This window comes from Zeus faber (genome assembly GCF_960531495.2).
Source record: "Zeus faber genome assembly, chromosome: 18".
Taxonomy (NCBI): Eukaryota; Metazoa; Chordata; class Actinopteri; order Zeiformes; family Zeidae; genus Zeus; species Zeus faber.
Window position 1 is genome coordinate 16,165,023 of NC_137210.1, and position 22,374 is coordinate 16,187,396.

A 22,374-nucleotide genomic window follows, 5' to 3' on the forward strand; every position below is an offset into this window, starting at 1 on the left:
ACTTTCTAAAGAAAAAACATACCCAACCCGACCAACACAATTTTTATACCACAAGTTATACAACTGAAAACCAGTTACTCGTCACTTTGTCTACACCTGCACGTTGTTTGCCTCTGGTTCCATCCTACTGACATCATTCATTGCCACTGTACTGCTAACCTAAACGACATAAAACATTTTGGGATGTAAACCCCTGTACCTGTACCATTACAACGGAGACAGTCCAATTGGCGCTGTTTGCATGTATCCTCCACTGTTAAAAAACAAAAATAAACACATGCACACACACACGTACACACACACACACACACACACACACACACACACGCATACGCATACGCACACGCACACACACACACACACACACACACACACACACACACACACACACACACACACACACACACACACACACACATACGTGAGCAGCTGTCTCTCTGATCCCTGTTTGGGGCTGGAGCCCAGAGCCGCTGTACCATGTTAGTTAGCATGTGGGCAGATTCTCTGCCAGCGCTTGATTAGTCATCGCACTAATCTCCTAAATCCAGCCGCTGTGATTACGGCCTTTTAAGAGGTGGAGGGCGAGGCCGGGTTCTGCCATGTGGACACTGTTAAAACACGTGCCCCAATGCCTCGTCACGACCCCCCCCACCCAAAAAAAAGAAAAGGAAAAAAAAAAAAAAAGAAAAAAAAAGCCTGAGCTAGAGTACCACCATCAGGCTTACACCACGCACCGCATGCTCTCGCTCCATTACGTCATTATAAAACTGCAGGCGTGAAACAGGGATAATGTCGGAGGAGTAGAGAGACCGGTGATCTCTTCTCCCACTCAGCACACTGTGATTTCACAAAACTATCGGAGTGGATGCATTTGGTGGTCACAAACTATAACATAGGAATGTAATAGGCTCATAAGGCGCACTGACAAGAAATAAGTGACACTTTAACACTTCCTCCGTCGAGCTCCACTCTGAGGAGGGAATGGAGAAGTCTAGTTTAAGGCTCTGTTTATAGACGAGGTGACTATCTACAGTTGTTGTATTTTTTTGCAATAAAGTTTCAAATGTAAAGCATTTGAATCCACTTAAGTTCCACAATTTGAAGTGTTTTAATGGGAACAATGTGCGCCTATGTGTTGTATTGTTCGTCATTGACAAGTTGATAGTCTAATGTATATTATTAGAGTTGTGTGTTATCATTTTGCGTAGATTATTGTTGAATTCCTTTTGTCTGTGATTTGTAAATAATTCACCTTAACTTACCAGTTAAAGTGTCTGGTCCACAGCACAAGAATTGGTTCAAGTTATGTTCCAAAAGTCATTACTGGTCAAAATGGAGCCTCTCGCTTCGAGAAGCCACAAAGAGACGTGTGTCTCAAGAGGAGGAGGGGACCCTGCTCTGGACATTCTTTTAATGCCTTCGACTCCGGGGGAAAGAGACCACCCAACAAAACCCAATTCACAACATTCCACCCTCGTCCGAGGCTCAGATGCCATTTCCAAAAAGTCCCAGTGAGGGTTTGTGCGGCGCAAAAGCGGCGGCCTCAAAGCAGGGGGGATTTGCTTACGACATAATAATGCAGCCACTTACTGGAGAGCACCAGAGGCCTGGAAATAAATCAATGCCCAGACAGTCAGACTTTACCCAGATGCTCGGAAGAGGGAGACAGTCAGGACTGATGGGGCCGGGATGAAAAATCTGGCGGTTCTAATGAACCGCGGTCGGTCAAAATAAATACAAGACGTAAGACACATTTTAAATCAAATAAACTTCAAACACTGATAATCTACAATCATCTATACCTATTTAGACCGATTGAAGTGCAGAATTGAACCATGTTTGTCATAGATTAGATTTAAAATATAATTGATTTTGAATGTCGTAAAAAAAAAAAAATGCATATATATGATCCTGCGCTTAACAATGTGATTTGATATTAGGATTATTATAATTACGATAGGAAAGGAGGCAGTTGTAAAGGCTTTATCGGGGCAGACCAAATCATCTATAGATGCGTATTATTGCACACTACACAAAAAAAATGATACTCATAGCTTCTCTGATAAAAAGTATCGATTCACTTTATTTCATAGCAAAACGTTTAGTGCAAGAATGCTAATTCAGTAATTGTCCAGTTGCGGTACTGCCTTTAAAGCGGAGTCATGTTTTCACACACCGATAAGAAAAAACTCATCAGTACGTTGGACCTAAAGAAACCCCACCAAAAATCCAAGTCTCCAGTTGGAAAACACTCCCACTCCCACACATTCACTGGGCTTCCCATCCCGGTGAGTGTATTTTCGCTGAACCCTGACCCAAACAATATAGGTAGCGAAACCTTGGGTTTTGTGCGTCACGCTATCGCCGCAGGCAAGCCGTTCCCGTTGTGAAAACCTGAACACCGTATATCTTCTGGCTTTTGTGGATTTAGAATTGATGATATAAATGATCTTATCCCACGCGGCGGCTCAGGAAGCCTGGTTGCTCCGATAGGAGGAAAAAACGGAATTGTGCCACCACAGTGAAAAATGTCTGCAGAAGCCGTGAAGTGAGTATTGTTTCTGGTCGACTCGGACATGCAGTTGCCGTGGCTCGTTGAATAACAGAGTCCTGTGCCAGCAAAGGGAAGAAGAATGAACAACACTCAAAAGTTTGGCTTTACTTTGTTTCTAGAAAGAAACAGTCGACAACATCAGAGGGAAAACTCACACCCTCGACTCAATTGTAAGAAATGAACCATTGTTATCTAGGCATTTCAAATCCAATTTTCTTCCCTGTTTTGCTTTGGGTTGGGCTTGCTCTTACAGTAGGGTGACTTGGGTTGGATATTGGATTTGGCACGGCGGCAAAAACCCCCTCTACCACGAAATGAATCATTAAAGGGATGCTTTTACATTTTGGAAATGGACATTTTTCTTCCCGACACGTGTCACATGCTGCTAAAAGCTGTTGCTTCTGGTTCCAAAGAGGAACAGCATTTTATAGAAATGGAGGTTCTTCATGATTCGATGTATCCAGTCCATTCTAAATGGTGTGGCACAAGATGGATAGTCTCTCAGGGCTCCCGACTAACTTTTTCCGCCAGTAGCACTGGTGCTCCATACTGAAAATTTTAGGCGCGCCACTGAAATCGACGTGAAACGCAAAACATTCATATTTTTTTCCATTTTGACAGTATTACACCTGCTTAATAGTCCCGTAGTGTTGTTTAGTGCGATTTTATGCGAGGGCGCGCACCTCCCAATTTTCAGAACTCTGTGCCGTGCACTTCAGGTAATTCGAGATGGAATGCGTACGAAGGAAGGTTGTGCGAGGAGTTCCGCAGGTACAGTCTGTACCATCCATCCATGCGTGACCACAAAAAACAAACCAGATGGCGTTGACTTCATGGAAGGAGATAGCGCCGTCTCTGTCCAAACATTTGGACTATTTTGATACCTCGGGACTTCTTCGTACTGTTTACACTGACACTTTGCACAAACTCCCAACTAAACCCTGCAGTGACTACAATAAATATTCATGCATTTAACACATGCATTTTTTTTTTTTTTTTATTTAGATCCTTCTCTCAGGACTTCTTTTGAATGTTTACAGTAGTTCCTTCCCCAGGTAGCAGTTTCCCCAGGTGGTTTGTGCACAGTGCACCCTGTATTTGAGGAGAATATCACCACGGCATCGACGCGGCAACACACAAATATGCTCGTGCTCCGTGGTAGCCGAACGGCTCGTTTGGGCGATTACAACAGAGCCTTAACTGATAAATGCTTTGGTAATAAAGAGACAATTTACAGAAATAACAATGTGCTGTTTTATCTTAAAGGAAAAAGTCACAATTTTAAAGTGGTGTTTTAACAGGAAGGGCCGGCTCTTCCTATAGGCGAGATAGGCGGCCGACGAGGGCGCCATCCCGGGGAGAGGGGGGGGGTGGGGGGCGCGGAGAGGGAGCAAACTGGACGCAATTTGCGGTGGTACCGACGATGCGCGTCCCAGCGATGGGGGCGCCTGTGACCGGCGCGCCACAACAGTATGTCTACTTTAGACGTCGATTATTTTATTTTACATCTGCTTAGGGAACGAAACAAGCGCTGTACGTAATGGGGACACTTTCTCAGTGCCTCTTACTGAGAAACCATAATGATTAAAAAAAAACAAAAAAAACCTTGGCATATTTGCAAATGGTGCTGGTGCTCCTCGTTATAAATAAATGGTCGCATTCTGGAGCCCTGTCTCTCAAGTTATTTGGTTCTGTATTTTTTGCAGTAAATCATTCATAAATCCTATTAATTTTCTCTTGAAACCTGACCCCAAAACCCATGGCTGACAAACAAGGTTATGGTCAATTTTTTAAACATTAGTGTCATATGTCTTAAAGACGTGGTGCGCACGACGCCGGACAAACAGCAAAGCTGTGACGCCGTTGAGTCGCTCGTTTCACAGAACGTCCCATCAACTGCAGGAACATGCTCCAACGTAAGTGACTGTCATTTCCACTCGCAGGAGAGTGGAGACGCTCACACTGACATCGTATGGACCAGGATGGTACAAACCTTCCGCCATATCACGTTATCGACCTGTGTTCTACGACACGCTGCCGATCGCCCGTTTCTGTTGCATAATTGAAGCAGACCAACAGCAGCAGACTCACGCCCCGAGATCATGTTACGGCTCCTTGTTGCTTTTGTCCAAAATCACAAGCGGGTAATAATGTAGAGATAAACCACCACCTTTACGTGTAAAACAGCGGATTAGCTGAAATTATTATGTGTGACATCAAACGTGTGTTTTGCTCTTGTTAGTGATCTCATGACAATCAAACATTGCAAGGATGTGCTGCAAGGTCTGATATGCTGAAAAATGTATTTGTATTTAAAAGTGTAAATATGTGGAAGTGGAAAAAAGGAACATGCAGGTGTTTATGAAAAGGGAAGGGATAATGAGTATCTAAACTAGATTCTTACTTTAGCTGGTTAAATGGAAATTAACTGTTAATTACCTCAACAGATGATAAAATTAATTGGATATTACTGAAGGGAAAAAGGTCACTTAAAAACCAGAGAGAAAAAAAAACAAAACAATCTTTGTAAAATGGGGTTGAGATTAAAAGAGAGAGGCCTCTGTCTGCCGATTAAAAGGTGCACGAAGTGCAAAGAGTTCCTCACCGGGAAATGGGGACACCTTCAGCAAGAGGGTTCTCAAGGGCCTCGATCAGAAAATCAATGGAAGACAAGACCAATGAGTTACTCCAAAACCATCCCACTCGCAGGCTCCTTTATTCAGATTGAACACAGTCGAAATTGAAACCGCCGCTACATCACTGATAGACCTTCAGTTGTAGAAGAGCCAAACTAAACGGTGGAACAGCGACTGTGAGGTTAGGGGTCAGTTACTTCAGTTAGTTTGGATAGTCAGACTCAGGGTTTACATACAGATCATCTGTAGATTCATCCATACAGGCACAAGTTGCTAGATTTGTAATTATATTGTCATTTTATTCTCATTTGTGATGTTCCGTTATACTGAAGTACCTATCTATCTATCTATGTATCTATGTATCTATCTATCTATCTATCTATCTACCTATCTATCTGTCTGTCTGTCTGTCCATCTATCTATCTATCTATCTATCTATCTATCTATCTATCTATCTATCTATCTATCTATCTATCTATCTATCTATCTATCTATCTATCTGTCTGTCTGTCTATCCATCTATCTACCTGTCTGTCTATCTGTCTATCTATCTATCTATCTATCTATCTATCTATCTATCTATCTATCTATCTATCTATCTATCTATCTATCTATCTATCTATCTATCTATCTGTCCGTCTGTCCATATATCTATCTATCTATCTGTCTGTCTGTCTGTCTGTCTGTCTATCTATCTGTTTATCTGTTTATCTGTCTGTCTACCTACCGGTCTGTCCATCTGTCTACCTACCTATCTGTCTATCTACCTACCTGTCTGTCTATCTACCTACTTACCTCTCTGCATGCCTGTCTACCTACTTACCTGTCTGCCTGTCTGTCTGTCTACCTTCCTATCCATCTATCCATCTATCCATCTATCCGTTTCCAGCCCATTACACGTAATACACAGTTAATAATACAAGTTCCAGTTCCATAACATTGTGGTAAATGTCAGTGGCGCATTACACGAGCCTGCGTGTTTCAAAGTCACAGCTGACATTGCAGTATTGTAAGTATGCATTAAATAGCTCCGTGTTTTTGTGCTGATGGTGGAGCCGACGCACGGGGGTCATTTAGAACCAGCAGCAGCACAGTGTAAGCTAGGCTAGCAGTAGCAAGGTGCCTGGTCCTAGGTGATCCAGCGAGGCAGGGATGAAAGGTTCGATTCTCTTTCTTTGATTCGGTGCCTGGCGGGTCACTCGGTAAAGAAAAGAGTCGTCGGATTATCCGACCTCCTCGGGCCGTTTGATTCGGCGGGTGACAGATAAGGACTGCCGCTCGACGGTGAACGAGTCGCAAGAGCCCGATCAAAATGCTTTCAAGATTATTTATTTTGGCAGAGAAGATGCAAAAGTGGGGACGACAACAGCGACTTTACTTCTGACAATAATCTATTGCGGTGGGATTCAAAAGTGTAGTCGGGCGCGTTCAGAACGAATTGTGCAAATGATTTCCACATTGTTTGAGGTCCGTGTAAAATACGTTCGGTGTGCGAGTTGGAGATCCCCCCCCCCCCCCCCCCCCCCCAGTGAAGGAGCTTTTCGTTCGCAAATTGAACCTTGAAATCGAGGCCGCGTTTACCGAGTCAGTCGATCCCGGGTCGCCGAACCGATTCGTTCGCCGCGCGCGGCTCGTCCGCGGGTCTCGCATCGCTACGGCGAGGACGCGAAAATACAATGGGACGAGACGGGGGCTGACGGACGGAGCCCCCGCATCCGCCGCATCGCCCCTCAATTACAACGCGGCCCAGTCGAGTTGGTCGCTCGTATCGGACGTGTCACACAGACAAGGGAGCCTTACCACAGACCGGGTGTCACGGGCATGTCTTCGGGGTTTGTTGGCGCAGGAAAATAACGGACGGTCCTCCGCTCCGCTCCGCTCCGCTCGAACGGCTCCGCGGATGATCGAACGGCTCCCAGTCAGTTGAACTTCACTTCCAGCACCATCTTTGAAACGTGTACGCTGGAAGCGGACGGAAAGTCATGATAAAAAAGTGCTGTGTTCGCAACCGGTGATGCTCCGCTCCGCTCCGCTCCTCCCTGCAGCAAGAAGGGCTCCGGGCTGGAGGGAAAGCCCGGACCGGAAGGCGGGGGGGGGGGGGGGTTGGGGGAGCGGGACTGCGGCTGTTCGGAAAACGCGGAGGGTGGATCTGTCGTGACGAAGCGGAGGATGATGATGATGAGGAGGAGGAGGAGGAGGAGGAGGAGGAGGAGGAGGAGGAGGAGGAGGAGAGTTCTGAGCGGCCCCAAACTATCGTCGTCGCCCTGTCCTTTACAAATACACTAGAAATGCAGTGGTTGTATGCGTCGTGAGTCAGGGATGACAACCGCGAAAAGCAACAGGGGGACGGATTTCTGACAAAGCCGTCAAAAGACGCGTTTGGCGCTCCTGCTTCTTACCACGATATATATTTAAAAAAAAAAAAAAAAAAATACCACTGCCATCTAGTGGGTATTTAGGAAGATTCAACATTATTTATTTGTCACATGTAGTGGTGTCGAACTCGGAGGATGTTGCAAAACAACAACACAGGAATAAAAATTCTAATAATCATCTAAACCAGAAAAAAATACAGCAAGAAAGCAAAAAAACAAAAAAAAAAAAGGAAAAAGATTATTTATCTATTTTAAGACGTAAAATTATAACATGAAATATAATTTCCCACCGTCTATTTGCTATTTTTGTGTGGAAAAAGTTTCACATTGAAATATTATCACTTTCAAAGATGTACTTGGATGTCTGCTATTTGGTTGAACAGGTGTTTCGCCATGTCAGGACGGTGGGGCTGCCTTTTTTATTTCGTGTTTTTGTTGTCAGTATTGTTTTAGAAATCGATATTGATGGTTAAAAATTACATTAAATAAATGAGCATATAGGCTCGTCCGATACGAGCTAATAAGTGCCATGTGAGGCTCATTTTTAGGGCTCTCGTGAAGGTGAGAAGATGTGACTGTCGAAAAGTAGGAATACACCGAAAGACTAATGCTATGCTTATAAGTCACAAATAATAAAAACCCAAATCAAAATTTAAATGTAGAAAATTCATCCCAGTACACAATCAGTGGGTACGAGTGAACCATGTTATATTAAGTGCAGTGCTGTGTTCTTGGTAGTGTCTGATGTGCTAGTTCTAGTATCTAAGACAAAAATAGTCTTCTGGGGTTTTTTCCCCATGGTATGATTTATGCTATATCGTCAAGAGATAATAGACTAATAGACTGGGGAAAAAATATTATTTATTTTCTGTCATATACATTTAGAACATGACAAACAGGGGAAACATTAGAATCATGCTACTGTGATTAGTAGAACATGTTAGCTATAAAAGGTGCTCACAATTAAAACTTTCAAGTGAGAGCCAACCTACAGAGTTCCAGGGAGGCCCAGGTCGGTGACAGAATTTCAGGTACTTCACAAAGCTGAAATTTATGATTTTATTCCAAAAGCTATTGTATCCAAGGTCAACAACCAAAGGCACATAACCTGGGTACAACCCAAAAATGCTGGACTCCTGAGCCATGGCAATATCAAATATGGTCTGATGAGTCATCTTGCACCATATTTCCTACATCCAGATTGGTTTACATTGGGAGAAAGCCAGCATATCCCTTCAGTCCACAATCTCTGTTATCACCTGTTAAACATGGTGGGGGATGGGTAATGGTATAGACAGCCGTCTCGTAGGAATCAATGGCTTGAGTAATTGTTCTGCATGGCATATAATGGCCAAGGTCTATGAGGCCATTTTGCAATATCAGGCGCACTCCATTCAGCTTCCCTCATTAATGTCTCCGTGTTCCACGGTAATAATGCCCACACACACACACACACGTCACTAAACAAATCCGAGAGCAGTTTCATGGACATGGGGGTGAAGTCAACCGTCAACCATGCTCACTGGATCTGAGCATCACTGACCCTTTATGCAGAATTCTGGGGTAGGTAGATGCCCACCTTTTCACAGTTCAGGACTTGAATGGCAGCATTCCTAGCAGGATTGCAGCTGTTCTGAAGGCAAAGGGTGACCCTACGCCTTATTAGGTCCTTGTTATTTATTGCCAGGTGATTCCATAATTTCGTCAACTCCCTGTAGGTGGATATATAGTATGCATATATATATATATATATATATATATATATATATAATATATATATAATATATTATATATATAAATATAATATTAATCAAAAGTAAGCCAAAACAAGAGGAACCAATGGATCAGAGATTGGATCTATGAAACTGTTGATTTTCAATTGTTTATTAATCAATGACTCATTAGGCCCATATCTACTGTAAAAAAGAACAATACTTCTATACTTTTACTGAAGTAGAAATGTCGGTGTGGTACTTTCACTTCAACTAGAGGTTTGAGCCTTCGTGAGATATATTTTATTTTCCCCAAATCATTACGCATAGTAACTGAGGGTTAATACTTTTTCAGACGCTAAAATATTTATATATGTTGTATTGTTGTTGTTTTTTGTTATGATTGTAATAATAATAATAATAATATAATATTTAATAATATTAAATCACTTTTAATTGATAACTCCCCCTATAGCTACGTGTCAATGCAGCCGTTGCCACGGTTACTGCGTTTGAAAATCACGTGCGCTCTCACCCTGGGAACGACGCGTCACTTCCTTCTACGTCATTAGGACACTCGGAACTTCCCGGCAGTGCAAGGTCGCGTCGGTGCCGGGCTCCACGGACGGCCAAGGTGATCGTTTCTTCGCCACTACAAGACAACAGGGGTGAGAACCGATCCGCTGCGGTCGTCGACCACTCGCTTTCCTCGCCGCGGCCGGTCCCGGCAAGAAACGTGGTCCCAGATCCTGCCCATATCGGGTGTGATTCTGTGTAATTGGAAATGGAGGTTCGGTTCGTATCGGTTTGGTAATGTCGTTTTTGCTTAACCCGTTGTACAACCCCAGATATCTGCCCAGGCGACCCCCTGCCTCGTTCATTGAAACGAGGCGGTCGAGCTTATCGCGTAGACGCTGTGTACTCGCCGCGCCTTGGTAGTTGCGCAACTTCTTTTAGCCCCCCCCCCTGGCGGCTGTATGGGGTACAACCGCGTTACAAAAGCCGCCGTTCCGAGGGCCGCGTTCCTAGGACCTCGCCACCTGGCGAAGCGTAGCTTCAAAGGTTTATTCCACTCAAATTCTGCTTTCTGTCCAATTATTTAACGTTCTAAAGGTCTATTCCACCCAAATACTACTTTCTGCCCCAATATTTATAGTTTTAAAGGTCTATTCCACCCAAATACACATTTTCACATGCCACTTTAATTGCACATATCTGTACATGCATAGGCACATTCCCTCTATCTATTCCATTTCATTTCGTTTTATTTTTATTGTGTTTTATTCTACATATTTTTATCTTATTCTATAAGTATTCAACTTACTGTACTACGTTTTAGGAGTCAGTTAGTCGGTCTATAAGAAAGGAATTCTTTACTTTTATTTCTCTTTTTCCTAGGACATATTGTGTTGCATTACATTTCACTGCATATACGTATGAAAGTATGTATATGTATGTGACAAATAACAAATCTTGAATCTTGATCTCTTGATCTCTTGAAATACTACTTTCTGTCCAAATATTTATAGTTCTAAAGGTCTATTCCACCCAAATACTACTTTCTGTCCAAGTACTTGTAGTTTTGAAGGTTGATTCCACCCAAATACTATTTTCTGTCTAATAACTTATAGTTGAAGGTACACGCTTAGAGATGATTGTGTTTATGTATGGGGTTAGAGATAGTGTGGGTGCTGCCATCTTGTCCATGTGCCCTAGAGATGCGGTCCTTGGTTATCCTTGGCTGTCATGAAAAACTAGGGTCCTAGGACTGCAGTCCTGAAACTGCTCTTTCAAAAATCAATGCACTTTTTGTAGGTGTGTTTGGAAAACATGACTTGCATCACTAACTTGCAATGCAAGTTGCCATACTAACAAAACATTTCAATAATATACTAATTTACTTTTCCGCACTAATTTCTATCAGTCACAATGTAAGTTAACATTTTGGAAATATGTTGAAACGTTTTATGTGTATATAAACTTTTTTTATTTTTTCCCCCCAGGAACAGTAACCATGTCTGGAGATATTGCTAAGGGAAAGAAGGCCTTTGTCCAAAAGTGTGCCCAGTGCCATACTGTTGAAAAAGGTGGGAAGCATAAGGTCGGGCCAAACCTCTGGGGTCTATTTGGCCGCAAGACGGGACAGGCGGAAGGTTTTTCCTACACGGACGCCAACAAGAGTAAAGGTGAATGCAGTTAATATTTATATTGAAAGAAGTTATGCTGTGTGATGTGTGGCATCATCTTCAACCCCACATTATTTATTTATTTATTTTTTTTTTTTTTTCTGCCAGGTATTGTCTGGGAAGAAGAAACCCTGATGGTTTACCTGGAAAACCCCAAGAAGTATATTCCGGGAACAAAGATGATCTTTGCCGGCATCAAGAAGAAGAACGAGCGTACAGATCTTATAGCGTATTTGAAGTCTGCAACTTCATAATGGCATCTGTATCGACGTATTTTTTTGCCAGTTTTGTGTCTTCTTGATCAACTGCGCTCTTTGGAAACCCTTACATCGGTGCAGGGCTGAGATACTTCAAGTATCTTGATGCAGAACTGTGGGCCTTTTGGGGAGGGGGGGAGGGGGGGGCTGGCATGTTCACATGATTCTTCACAGCATGTGTCTGCTTTTGCTACATTATGTTGGTGTAAATTATATCATCTGATTGTATCAAGTACCTTTTTATTTTTAAACTAAATTATTGAACTTTATACTGTCTTTTACAAAATGTCTTGAGTTAAAGCTGTGTAGAGTGTCTGTTAATGAAAAGGAACATCACAATTTTTTTTTTTTTTTGATCATCTGTTGCTGGTATGTTAATGTCATAATTCTTTGATCTCTTCCAAAATATGCCTTGACGGTTCTGCTCTGCTCCATGAGGTTGTCATATACCTTGATCTACCATGTTGATGGTTTGAATAAAACAGATTACAGTAAGATCTTGTGTTATCCATTTGCGAAATGAATATGGTGAAGCCTCACATTAAAATTGTATATATCTTTGTAAATTATACAGTAAAATGTTGAACCATACTTGTGAAATGTGGAAACAAATCATTAATATCAGATACCACAGCAAAATATTTTAACCAGCATTCTGTTGTCATATCAACTTTACCATGACTGAATTACAACTCAATAATAGCAATAGGCAAACCAAACCTCCTACATATATGTATGTGTGTGTGAACTGTATGTCCGAGTGATACTTACAGGCCTGTCAACCTGACTGAATGGAGGTGTTCAAAAAGTATTCATTTGACATAAAACCATAAGTTTTAATAGGGCTGCCTTTAATTGTATGCATCAGATACAGTACTGTGAAAGGCAACTTTGATTTGAAATATTGCGGAACATCGCCATCTAGCGGCCAAAGTGTTTAACTGCATTATTGCAACTGCAATATTTTCTGATAGAGCTAACGAGAGAAATGGCTTTATTTCCTTCCCCCAACGGGAAATAGTGTTGCCGCAGCAGGGCAACACTATTTGGAAGGGGGGGGGGGGGAATAATATATAAGAAAACAAGGGAAAAAAATAAATTTTCCAATAGAATACAGACCGAAAGAAAATCTTACAATAGTTTGAGAAACAACATTGGTATTACAAATAATCACAGCCATAATAATAATAATAATAATAATAATGATGATAAAAACAGCTTACATTGTGCTTCACATTTAACAAAAACACAGATAAATGACAATTTAAAAAAAGTAAAATGAAAAGTAAAATAATTAAAAGTGACGCAGATGGTAAAGAACATTTGTAGAACGTGGTAAAGATTCTTCTTCTCATTGAAGAAACCCACTGGAGCAGTGAGAAAATAGCATTGAAACCACTAATGATAATAATAATATTGTCTTGGCGATAACATGTTATTATAACCATTTCCACCTTGTTTGTTGTTGTTGTTGTTGTTTTTTTTTTTTTACCTTATTTTACCATCCAAGTGCCCAAACGGACTCTTGAGAAGACGCGCTCGTTGAGTGACGTGGGGCGCGTCAGCAGCGTCAAACCAACCAGCGCCGACGTCATTTGCGCACAAGAACATCCCCACGACGGAGACGCTCAAGAGCGGCTCACTGTGAAATAGTGGAATGACTACTGTGCACCGTGCTTTCCAGGCGGTTTCACCCCGAAATGTTTTAGGGGATGTTTAGGTGAATATGCTGGCGCTCCGGCCGGCGGGGGGTCTCCGCCCGTGAAACCTGGCACCGTCGCGCCGGCTCCGGAGGACTTTCTCCCGGAATGTACGACCCGAGGAAGTTGCGCCGTCAGCGGATTCTCCGCTCCCATCCCCGATGAAGCGCCACCTCCGCCGCCCATTGCATCTCTTTGCGCGACTTGATGGCTTTGTTTCCCGCGGTGAGCGTCTGAAGAACACGACATGGCCGCGTCGGGCATGGTCTTCTCCGACGTGGAAAGTTTCCTGGACACGCACCCGGAGTTATTCGAGGACTACCTGAACAGGAAGGGCAGGCACAGCGTGGTGGTGGAGAAATGGCTCAAGAACCACCGGGCGGGCAAAAGTCCTCCACCTCCTGCTGCTCCTCCGCCTCCTCCTCCTCCTCCTCCTCCCGAGCAGCGGGTCGTCAGCGCGTCTTCTGCCGCCGCCGCCGCCGCGGAGCCGGAGAGGAGCGGCGGAGCGGCCACGGCCAGCTGGGCCAGCCGGGGGGACGGGCTCCAGAGGAGAGCCTCCCAGAAGGAGCTCCGCAAGACCTTCGCCAGGTCCAAAGCCGTCAACGCCAACAGGACGTACGACGAGCAGGTGAACTCCCGGGCGCAGGAGCCGCTGAGCAGCATGCGGAGGAGAGCCCTGCTGCGGAAGGCCAGCTCCCTGCCCCCGACCACGGCGCACATCCTCAGCGCGCTGCTCGAGTCCCGGGTCAACATCCCCCAGTACCCGTCCACGGCCGTGGACTTCAAGTACTACCTCAAGGAGCACAACGAGAGGGAGTTCTTCCTGGTGCTGGTCAAAGACATCTCCAACGACCTGGACCTGACCAGCCTGAGCTACAAGATCCTGGTGTTCGTGTGCATCATGGTGGACGCGGACCGCTGCTCCCTGTTCCTCGTGGAGGGCTCCGCCAACAAGAAGACGCTCGTGTCCAAGTTCTTTGACGTGCACGCGGGCATCACGGTGCTGCCGTCCAGGAGTAGCTCCGACGAGGTGCAGGTCCCGTGGGGCAAGGGGATCATCGGATACGTGGCCGAGCACGGAGAGACGGTGAACATCCCCGACGCCTACCAGGTGCGTATGGGCGCTGTTTGGGAGAGTGCGCGCACGGACGCGTCCGTGCGCTTCGCGAGTGCGTGGGTCAGTCGACTGGACAACACGCCCCGACACTGTGTGCGGAAGCACGGAGCGCCGTGGGAATGTGGGTGAAAGCAATGTGATATGATGCACATGCACGCGCGCGCGCGCGCACACACACACACACACACACACACACACACACACACTCAAAGTAAAAAAAGGGCCTTATCAATCTGTTTTTTATGATAATGTTGGGTCTCTTTTTGATTTTACATTGTCTCCGATAAAGGTCCTTGAACAAGTGGTTCTTAATGTGGCGTCCGGGAAGTAAGAGGTTCAAGAGGTTCCAGGGGGTCCCCGGCATAATCATCGACAGTTAAACTTTACCATTGTTTCATTTACAAGTCGTTTAGAACCTTTAAGTGAATGTACAATAATGACTAGTTTGTTCATAGTTTCACTGTTATCTCCCTAATTACAGTACAGACAGGTGGTTTGAATCACGAATGAATTTCTCACGATAATAAAAAAAAAATCTCAGATTAGGGGCCCAGAGACAAAATGTGTATCAAATTGGGGGCCCTTCACAAAGGTTGATAATAACTGCCTTAAACCCCCAAGCGCAGTGCTTATCTCACAAATACGATGGCGACCTGGCCATTGCTCCTTGATGTCAGACATTTCTTCCAAATACACAATGTTTTAGTCCAGGTGGAAAAACCTCTCGACGCCTCACTTTCTTCTTACAGAGAGACCTATAGGTTAAGCGTCCGTCCCGATGTCACTGGAAGGGGAGGGAAAACTGCTCAGCTTTCTGGAAACTACCTGATGATATGATATTTTCCCAATGCGCGCAGGATCGGCGTTTCAGCGATGAAATTGACAAGATGACGGGATACAAGACCAAGTCCCTGCTCTGCATGCCCATACGCAACAGTGACGGGGAGATAATCGGAGTCGCACAAGCCATCAACAAAAGTCCAAGTGGAGCGCTCTTCACTGAAGACGATGAGAAGGTAATTCCACTTCCGTAACTGTCGCGAGAACTAACGCCGGGAAAGGACCGGCTCTTCAAATAACCAAGCGGGCCAATGCCCTGTCTGTGCGTTGCTTGTTTTGCCTCCACATCGAGTGTTTGCGACACTTGTTGTTGATGCCGCAACGCCGTACACACTTTCTGTGAGTCCTGTGGGCTTTTGTACACATTTAAAACCGCTTGCAAAGGGATATATGACCTTTTTTAACGTGAAATGATCAAATCCGTTTAACGGTTAATCATTTCCTTCGGTTTGAGGACACCGCAGCTCAGGGGGATGGGAGTGGTCTTATTCTGGGATCAGACCACAGAGTTTCAGCCGGATTATGAGTCGTTTTATGTGGGGCGCTGACAAATCTCCGGCGCCGGGCCGGAATATGAACGTGGCGAACGACGGACAGTGTGAACAGCGTTGTGGCGACACCCGGACGCAAAGTCTGGCATGTCAGAATCTTTCTCTATTTCACTGCCTAGTTTGACAACCCCTACCTGTTCCTTGACGTTGACCAGCAGGATGACAGAGCGCTCTCTCGTGCACATATGTAAACACGGCGAAGGGAAAGAGGGATGCTGCTGTCGGGTGGAGCAACAGAAACCGAGGAAAGGTTCGTTGAGCGGTGGCAACAACACCCCTGCCCCTTAGGACGTTTCCTCCAGGGAGCGCCGTGAGGGGGTCAAAGTAGATAAATGTTGGCGAGAAATAGCAGCCGTCTACACATTTTATCTGGAAATGAATCAATCTCCTCCAGGGTGTAGATTTGATCGCCTGGGCAGTCTGTGTTGGCAATGGGCATACAGTCAGAATCGCTTCCATGCTAGTTTTCCTGGCTCTCAGAGCAGGCATCCTGACTCCACCACCTCCCCGTTTCCCCGTTCCACCCGGACGAACTCGGCTCCCTGTGTCTCCCACCTTGTGTGCCCACAAGTAGCCGGGACAGCGCCCCCGCTCCCTGGGCGCACAAGGGAGGCATCTTCGTGACACCCAGGAGGTCCAGATTCGCTTTTTCTTCTCAGACATCACACATCACACCGGCATCCCACAACGCGCCTCCGCAGCCACAATTTCTTGACCCTCCTCCCCGACGACCTATGAACTCTCGCAAGGTCGTGAAAGGCAGCCTGCGATGATTGGTCGGGGTCATACTCGTAGTGTTGCCGGTCTCTCGGGCCAAGACGCGGCAGGGATTTTTGGCACTGTGATTGCCTAACCTGACATTGTGTAGTCGGATGCCGGCATAAAACTAAAAATGGAAACAGGTATAGAGAGGAGCGCACGCATAACACAAGCACATTGAATGGCTGTGTCTTACAATGTGCCAGCTATAAAAAAAAATTGCAATATATTGGATTTCTTGAACAAAATATCTCATGGATTACCACTTTAAAGTTGTGCATGTCTTCCAACCAAATTTTTTTCCTGCCGTCAGATTCTTTTAATACTAGATTTAGCTCTCCCTTCTATGTTGAGAGAATCCTTACTTCATCTCACCATTAACACCCTTTCCAAATTGAGTTTGGAATTATTATCGTCGAGCCCTCTGCGGGCGGTTCTGGAGTTCAGCTTTTGTGTTTGAAATGGTGAAATAGTCATGGGTATATGTCTCTTTTTAGTATATATTTCTGTCGGAATGTTGTAAACATGAGATTAGGTGCAGGGGGCTGCACGCTGCCCGCTGTAGATGCAGAGGGAGATGACAAATTCTTTTTTTTTTTTTTCTTTCCTTTCAGCGCTTTCAGTACACTTCACATTGCATTAGCATCATATTAATGCTGGGATGGCTCCAGCTGAATTAGTAATGAAATGCAATGTTGGAGCGTTGGAGAATACACTGAGCCCCGTAGCGACGCTGTTATTCAAGGACCTTGTTGCAATAAGAAGGCGCATCACAGTTTCCAAAGCGTCAGATGATGGCGCAATAACATGTGATTATCCGGAGACTACAACCTGCTGTTATTAAAACAAATGCTGTTCTCTGTATGCATACCCAAACCTTATGGGATGGTTTCACTCTTGATGGTTTTAAATGCCACGCTGCCTTAATTGTGATACCCTGCCTTAATTGTGATACCCTGCAGGGCTGGAGTCCTTTGGGGAGCTGGATGATACTTCGCCCTATGGATAATTGCATTGCCTCATTATCCTCCATGGGAAAAAAACACACATGGCAATTTAAGTCATTTTAATGCAGAAACATTGACCCCACCAGGATGTCTCAAGCTCCTGCATAATTACCCTCTTTATTGTTTTTGTCATTTGGCACTTGTTATTATCATTTAGAATTTTCTCTGTTGTGCACAAGCAAACATTGGCGGCAAATTTCCCACTCAACAAGGCTTTTTTAATGTGTCGGAAGGTGCGGGGAAAATCCTTTTCGCCGTTGCTGTTTAACACCCCGCGTCGATAGGTAGACGGGTAAATTCTGATCTTCCACGTCCGGGCTCACCCTGCCTGCCAATTTTACTGTGAAATTGGCGAGAAACGAAAAGATAATGTTCGCTCGGACACAACTTTCCCGGTGTAAACGCTCAGAGAAATTAGGGGGAGCGCATCTCCCTGGGGAGAGCACGTACGGACGCCCAGGCCGTCGGGATGGAAACGATGGAATTCCCCGACCCAAATCATCCGTCAGATTAGCCCGTGATTGCAACCCTTTTAGGGAGACCCGCGACAACCAAGGCCTATCAGGAGCACAGGGAGGGCTTTATTTAAAAAATAACGTGCACATTGTCCTTACTTTCTCGTGTTGTGTCTCAACCTCAACCTGACATTAAGCATCGCCAAAGTGAGAGAAGCCAGTTGCTATTTATTAAGTCTTCTCAAGGAAACGTCGATACGGTCAAACGTGGAGGGAAACGTGGCCTCCGGTCGGTGTTACGTAATGGATCCATGATCTTGATTTGAAGCTGTTTCCATGCCACGGGGGGAGAAATTCACCAGGGAACAAACAACAGATGGAATAAAAAGAATATCCATCCATCCTTTTTTTTCCCATCCATTTTCGAACGCTTATCCAAGGCCGGGTCGCGGTGGCAGCAGGCTGAGCAAGGAGCTCCAGGCCCCCTTCTCCCCGGCAACGTTTTCCAGTTCCTCCTGGGGGACCCCGAGCCCTTCCCAGGCCAGCTGGGATATATAATCCCTCCAGCGCATTCTCGGTCTACGCCGTGGTCTCCTACCAGTTGGATGTGCCCGGAAAACCTCCAAGGGAAGGTGCCCAGGAGGCATCCTGATCAGATGCCTGACCACCTCAACTGTCTCCTTTCAACGCGAAGGAGCAGCGGCTTTACTTTGAGCTCCCTCCAGATGTCCGAGCTCCTCACCCTATTTGGGTACCTTTCCACCCTACGGAGGAAACTCATTTCGGCCGCTTGTATTCGCAATCTCGTTCTTTCGGTCACTACCCAAAGCTCATGACCATAGGTGAGGGTTGGGATGTAGATGGACTGGTAAATTGAGAGCTTTGCCTTCTGGCTCAGCTCCCTCTTCACCACAACGGTCCGGTACAATGCCCGCATCACTGCTGACGCCGCACTGATCCGTCTGTCCATCTCACGCTCCATTTTCCCCTCACTTGTGAACAAGATCCCGAGATACTTGAACTCCTTCACTTGGGGCAGCAACTCGCTCCCAACCTGGAGGGAGCAATCCACCGTTTTCCGACGGAGAACCATGGCCTCAGACTTGGAGGTGCTGACTCTCATCCCGACCGTTTCACACTCAGCTGCAAACCGCCCCAGTGGTGCTGGAGGTCATGGTCTGATTAAGCCAACAAAACCACATCATCTGCAAAAAGCAGAGATGCAATTCTGAGGTACCCATACCGGACACTCTCCTCACCTCGGCTGCGCCTTGAGATCCTGTCCATGAATATCACAAACAGAATCGGGGACAAGGGGCAACCTTGGCGGAGTCCAACACCCACTGAGAATGTGTTTGACTTTGTGCTGTGAATGCGAACATAGCTTTCACTTTGGTTGTACAATGGTACGAGCCATCCAGGCCACCAGTACCCCATAATCTGCATTGCTCCTCCTGGAGCAATGGGCCGGAGCCTCCTTTCCAGCACCCTGGAGTAAACTTTCCCTGGGAGGCTGAGCAATGTGATACCCCTATAATTGGAGCACACCCTCCAGTCCCCCTTTTTAAAAATGGGAACCACCAACCCGGTCTGCCAATCTACAGGTAGTGTACCTGACATCCACGCAACACTGAAGAGGCGTGTCACCCAAGACAGCCCAACAATGTCCAGAACCTTCAGCATCTCAGGGCAAATCTCGTCAACCCCCCGGCGCCTTGCCACCGAGGAGCTTTTTCGGGTTCAGGAGTTCCTCAAAGTGCTCTTTCCACCGCCCAACAATATCCCCAGTCTGGGTCAGCAGTTCTCCTCCCCGGCTGAACACAGCCTGAGCCAAGCCCTGCTTTCCCTTTCTGAGTTGCCGAACAGTTTGCCAGAACTTACTTGAGGCCAACCGAAAGTCTTTCTCCATAGCCTCCCCAAACTCCTCCCACACCTGGATTTTGGCTTCAGTGACCGCCGAAGCCGCAGCTCTTCTGGCTTGCTGGTACCTGTCTGCTGCCTCGAGAGACCTCTGGGCCAGCCAAGCCCAAAAGGCCTCCTTCTTCAGCTTGATGGCTTCCTTCACTGCTGGTGTACACCAACGGGGTCTTGGGTTGCTGCCACGACAGGCACCTACCTACCCAACTACCTTCCGACCACAGCTCCAAGCAGCCGCCTCTGCAATGAAGGTTTTGAACATGACCCACTCGGATTCCATGTCCCCAACCTCCCCCGGGATGCGCAAAAAAGGAGGTGGGAGGTGGGAGTTGAAGACTTCGCAGACAGAGGCATCCACAAGGTGTTCCCAGGTCACCCTCACTACCAGTTTGGGTTTACCAGGTCTGTCTTGCAGCCTCTCCCGCCATCTGATCCAACTCACCGCCAGTTGGTGATCAGTTGACAGCTCTGCTCCTCTCTTCACCCGAGTGTCCAAGAGATATGGCCGCAGATCTGATGACATGACCACAAAGCCGATCATCGATCTTTGACCTAAGGTGGTCTGGGACCATGTACACTTATGAGCCACCCTATGCTCGAACATGGTGTTCGTTATGGCCAATCCATGACTAGCACAGAAGTCCAATAACAAAGCACCGCTTGTCTTCAGATCAGGCAGGCCGTTCCTCCCAATCACTCCCTTACAGGTTTCTCCATCGTTGCCCACGTGAGCGTTGAAGTCTCCCAGTAGAACTATAGAGTCTCTAGGCGGAGCCCCTTCCAGGACGCCACCCAGAGACTCCAAGAAGCCTGAATACTCTGAACTGGTGTTCGGTGCATAAGCACACACAACAGTCAGAGCTTTCCCCCTAGCAACTTGTAGTCGCATAGAGGCGACCCTCTCGTTCACTGGGGAGAACTCCAACACAGCGGCACTCAGCCGGGGGCTCGTGAGTATCCCCACACCTGCCCGGCACCTCTCACCCTGGGCAACTCCGGAAAAGGAGAGAGAGTCCAGCCCCTCTCCAGGAGTTTGGTTCCAGAGCCAGTGCTGTGTGTAGAGGTGAGCCCAACTATATCTAGTTGGTACTGCTCCAGAGAGGTGACATTCCACGTCCCTATAACTAGTCTAAGATGCCGAGGGGCATCGTAGACTAGTTCTACCATCAGCAGGCCCAGGCCCCCGCCTTTGCCTGCCGCCCGGCTGACATTGCACCCGACCCCAGCACCTATCCCTGCAGGTCGAGCCCCATGGGTCAAGGCCTGGCCACAGATGCTTGCCGGCGAGCCCCCCCCCCAGGTCTGACTCCAGGAGGGGGCCCCGGTTTCCCTATTCCGGGCGAGGTGCCATGTTGACTTGATTGTCGTTGCATTAGGGTCCTTTGAGGGTCCCTTTGTCTGGTCCCTCCCCGAGACGCACTCTGCCTTGGGAAACCCTACCAGGGGCTAATGCCCCCGACAACACAGCTCCCAGGGTCACAGGGACACACAAACCCCACCACCGCGGTAAGGTCTTATAAAGAATATACAAATGTTTTTTTTTGTTTGTTTGTTTTTTTGTGAACCCCTCCGTTGAGATTGTGTAAAGACACTTTATAACAGAGAACATTCTTTTAAATAGAATTTCACCACGAGCCCAAAGCTGTGACCGAAGCCACTACACGGTGACCTACTGCAGAGAAATACGCCGATCACCGTTTTTCCTACAAATGCACAACCCTCAATCAATGCAATCAAGTGTCCAGGATCATTTTATTTACACAGATGACTGATTTCAATGCTGAGACCGGTCTCTTACATTGACCCTCGTCTGAAAGCGCTTGTCTCCGTCCCTGAATGTGAACGACTTCTTGATTGAAACCTGTTGAAATAATCGAGGCCGTCTCGTCCCTCAAGAATGTCGCCGCCGTCGGAGCCTTGAAAAGGTTTTTTTTTTTTTTTTTTTTTTTGTGACGACGCCGCAGCCGGAGTCGTGCGGAAAAAAACCCGGCTCATCCGCCCGAGCGCCGCTGCCGTCGTCCTGCTCCGCTCCGTTCAACTGATTTTGGAACGATGTGCGGTGGCTCACCGCCCACGCGGCAGGTTCGGTGGCAATTTTTCGGCCTTTGAGAGTGATTATGGTCATGGAGGAGTTACTGTAAGACATCGACCTGGTTTGTTCACTTTGGGTGCTTTTCCTTTATTGGTGAAATGGAATGTTAAGTGATTCAGAGTTTGGTCTGAGGCCCAATTCAGGGAGAATCATTGATTTTCCAAATGCCTTGATTATGATTATGATTATGTTTATATAATATTTCATTGAGAAGCC

General features: G+C 46.2%; 3 protein-coding genes across 4 annotated transcripts in view; 2 read left to right on the forward strand and 1 right to left on the reverse strand.

Moving 5' to 3' along the window:
• The window catches only part of osbpl6 (oxysterol binding protein-like 6), a 39,992-nt gene extending 30,052 nt beyond the window's left edge, over positions 1–9,940 (reverse strand). Inside the window, exon 1 of one of the 2 annotated variants that reach the window (XM_080019249.1) lies at positions 9,813–9,940. The gene's annotated coding sequence lies outside the window, so the exon portion shown is untranslated. Of the gene's footprint in view, positions 1–6,990; positions 7,031–9,812 lie in introns of those variants that run through there. The other variant, XM_080019248.1, reaches the window with a different exon arrangement.
• LOC307244171 (cytochrome c-b) lies at positions 9,847–12,215 on the forward strand. The gene is made up of 3 exons (XM_080019250.1): positions 9,847–9,945; positions 11,281–11,463; positions 11,572–12,215. The coding sequence occupies exons 2-3, from the start codon at positions 11,292–11,294 to the stop codon at positions 11,715–11,717; spliced, it is 318 nt and encodes a 105-aa protein (XP_079875376.1). The 5' UTR covers positions 9,847–9,945; positions 11,281–11,291; the 3' UTR covers positions 11,718–12,215.
• Positions 12,216–13,667: 1,452 nt separating this feature from the next.
• Positions 13,668–22,374, forward strand: part of LOC307244061 (dual 3',5'-cyclic-AMP and -GMP phosphodiesterase 11A-like) — a gene marked incomplete at its 5' end in the record, with an annotated part of 79,797 nt that continues 71,090 nt past the window's right edge. The window contains 2 exons of the mRNA XM_080019071.1: positions 13,668–14,531; positions 15,395–15,553. Coding sequence (XP_079875197.1) covers positions 13,668–14,531; positions 15,395–15,553 — 1,023 coding nt within the window. The remainder of the gene's footprint in view (positions 14,532–15,394; positions 15,554–22,374) is intronic.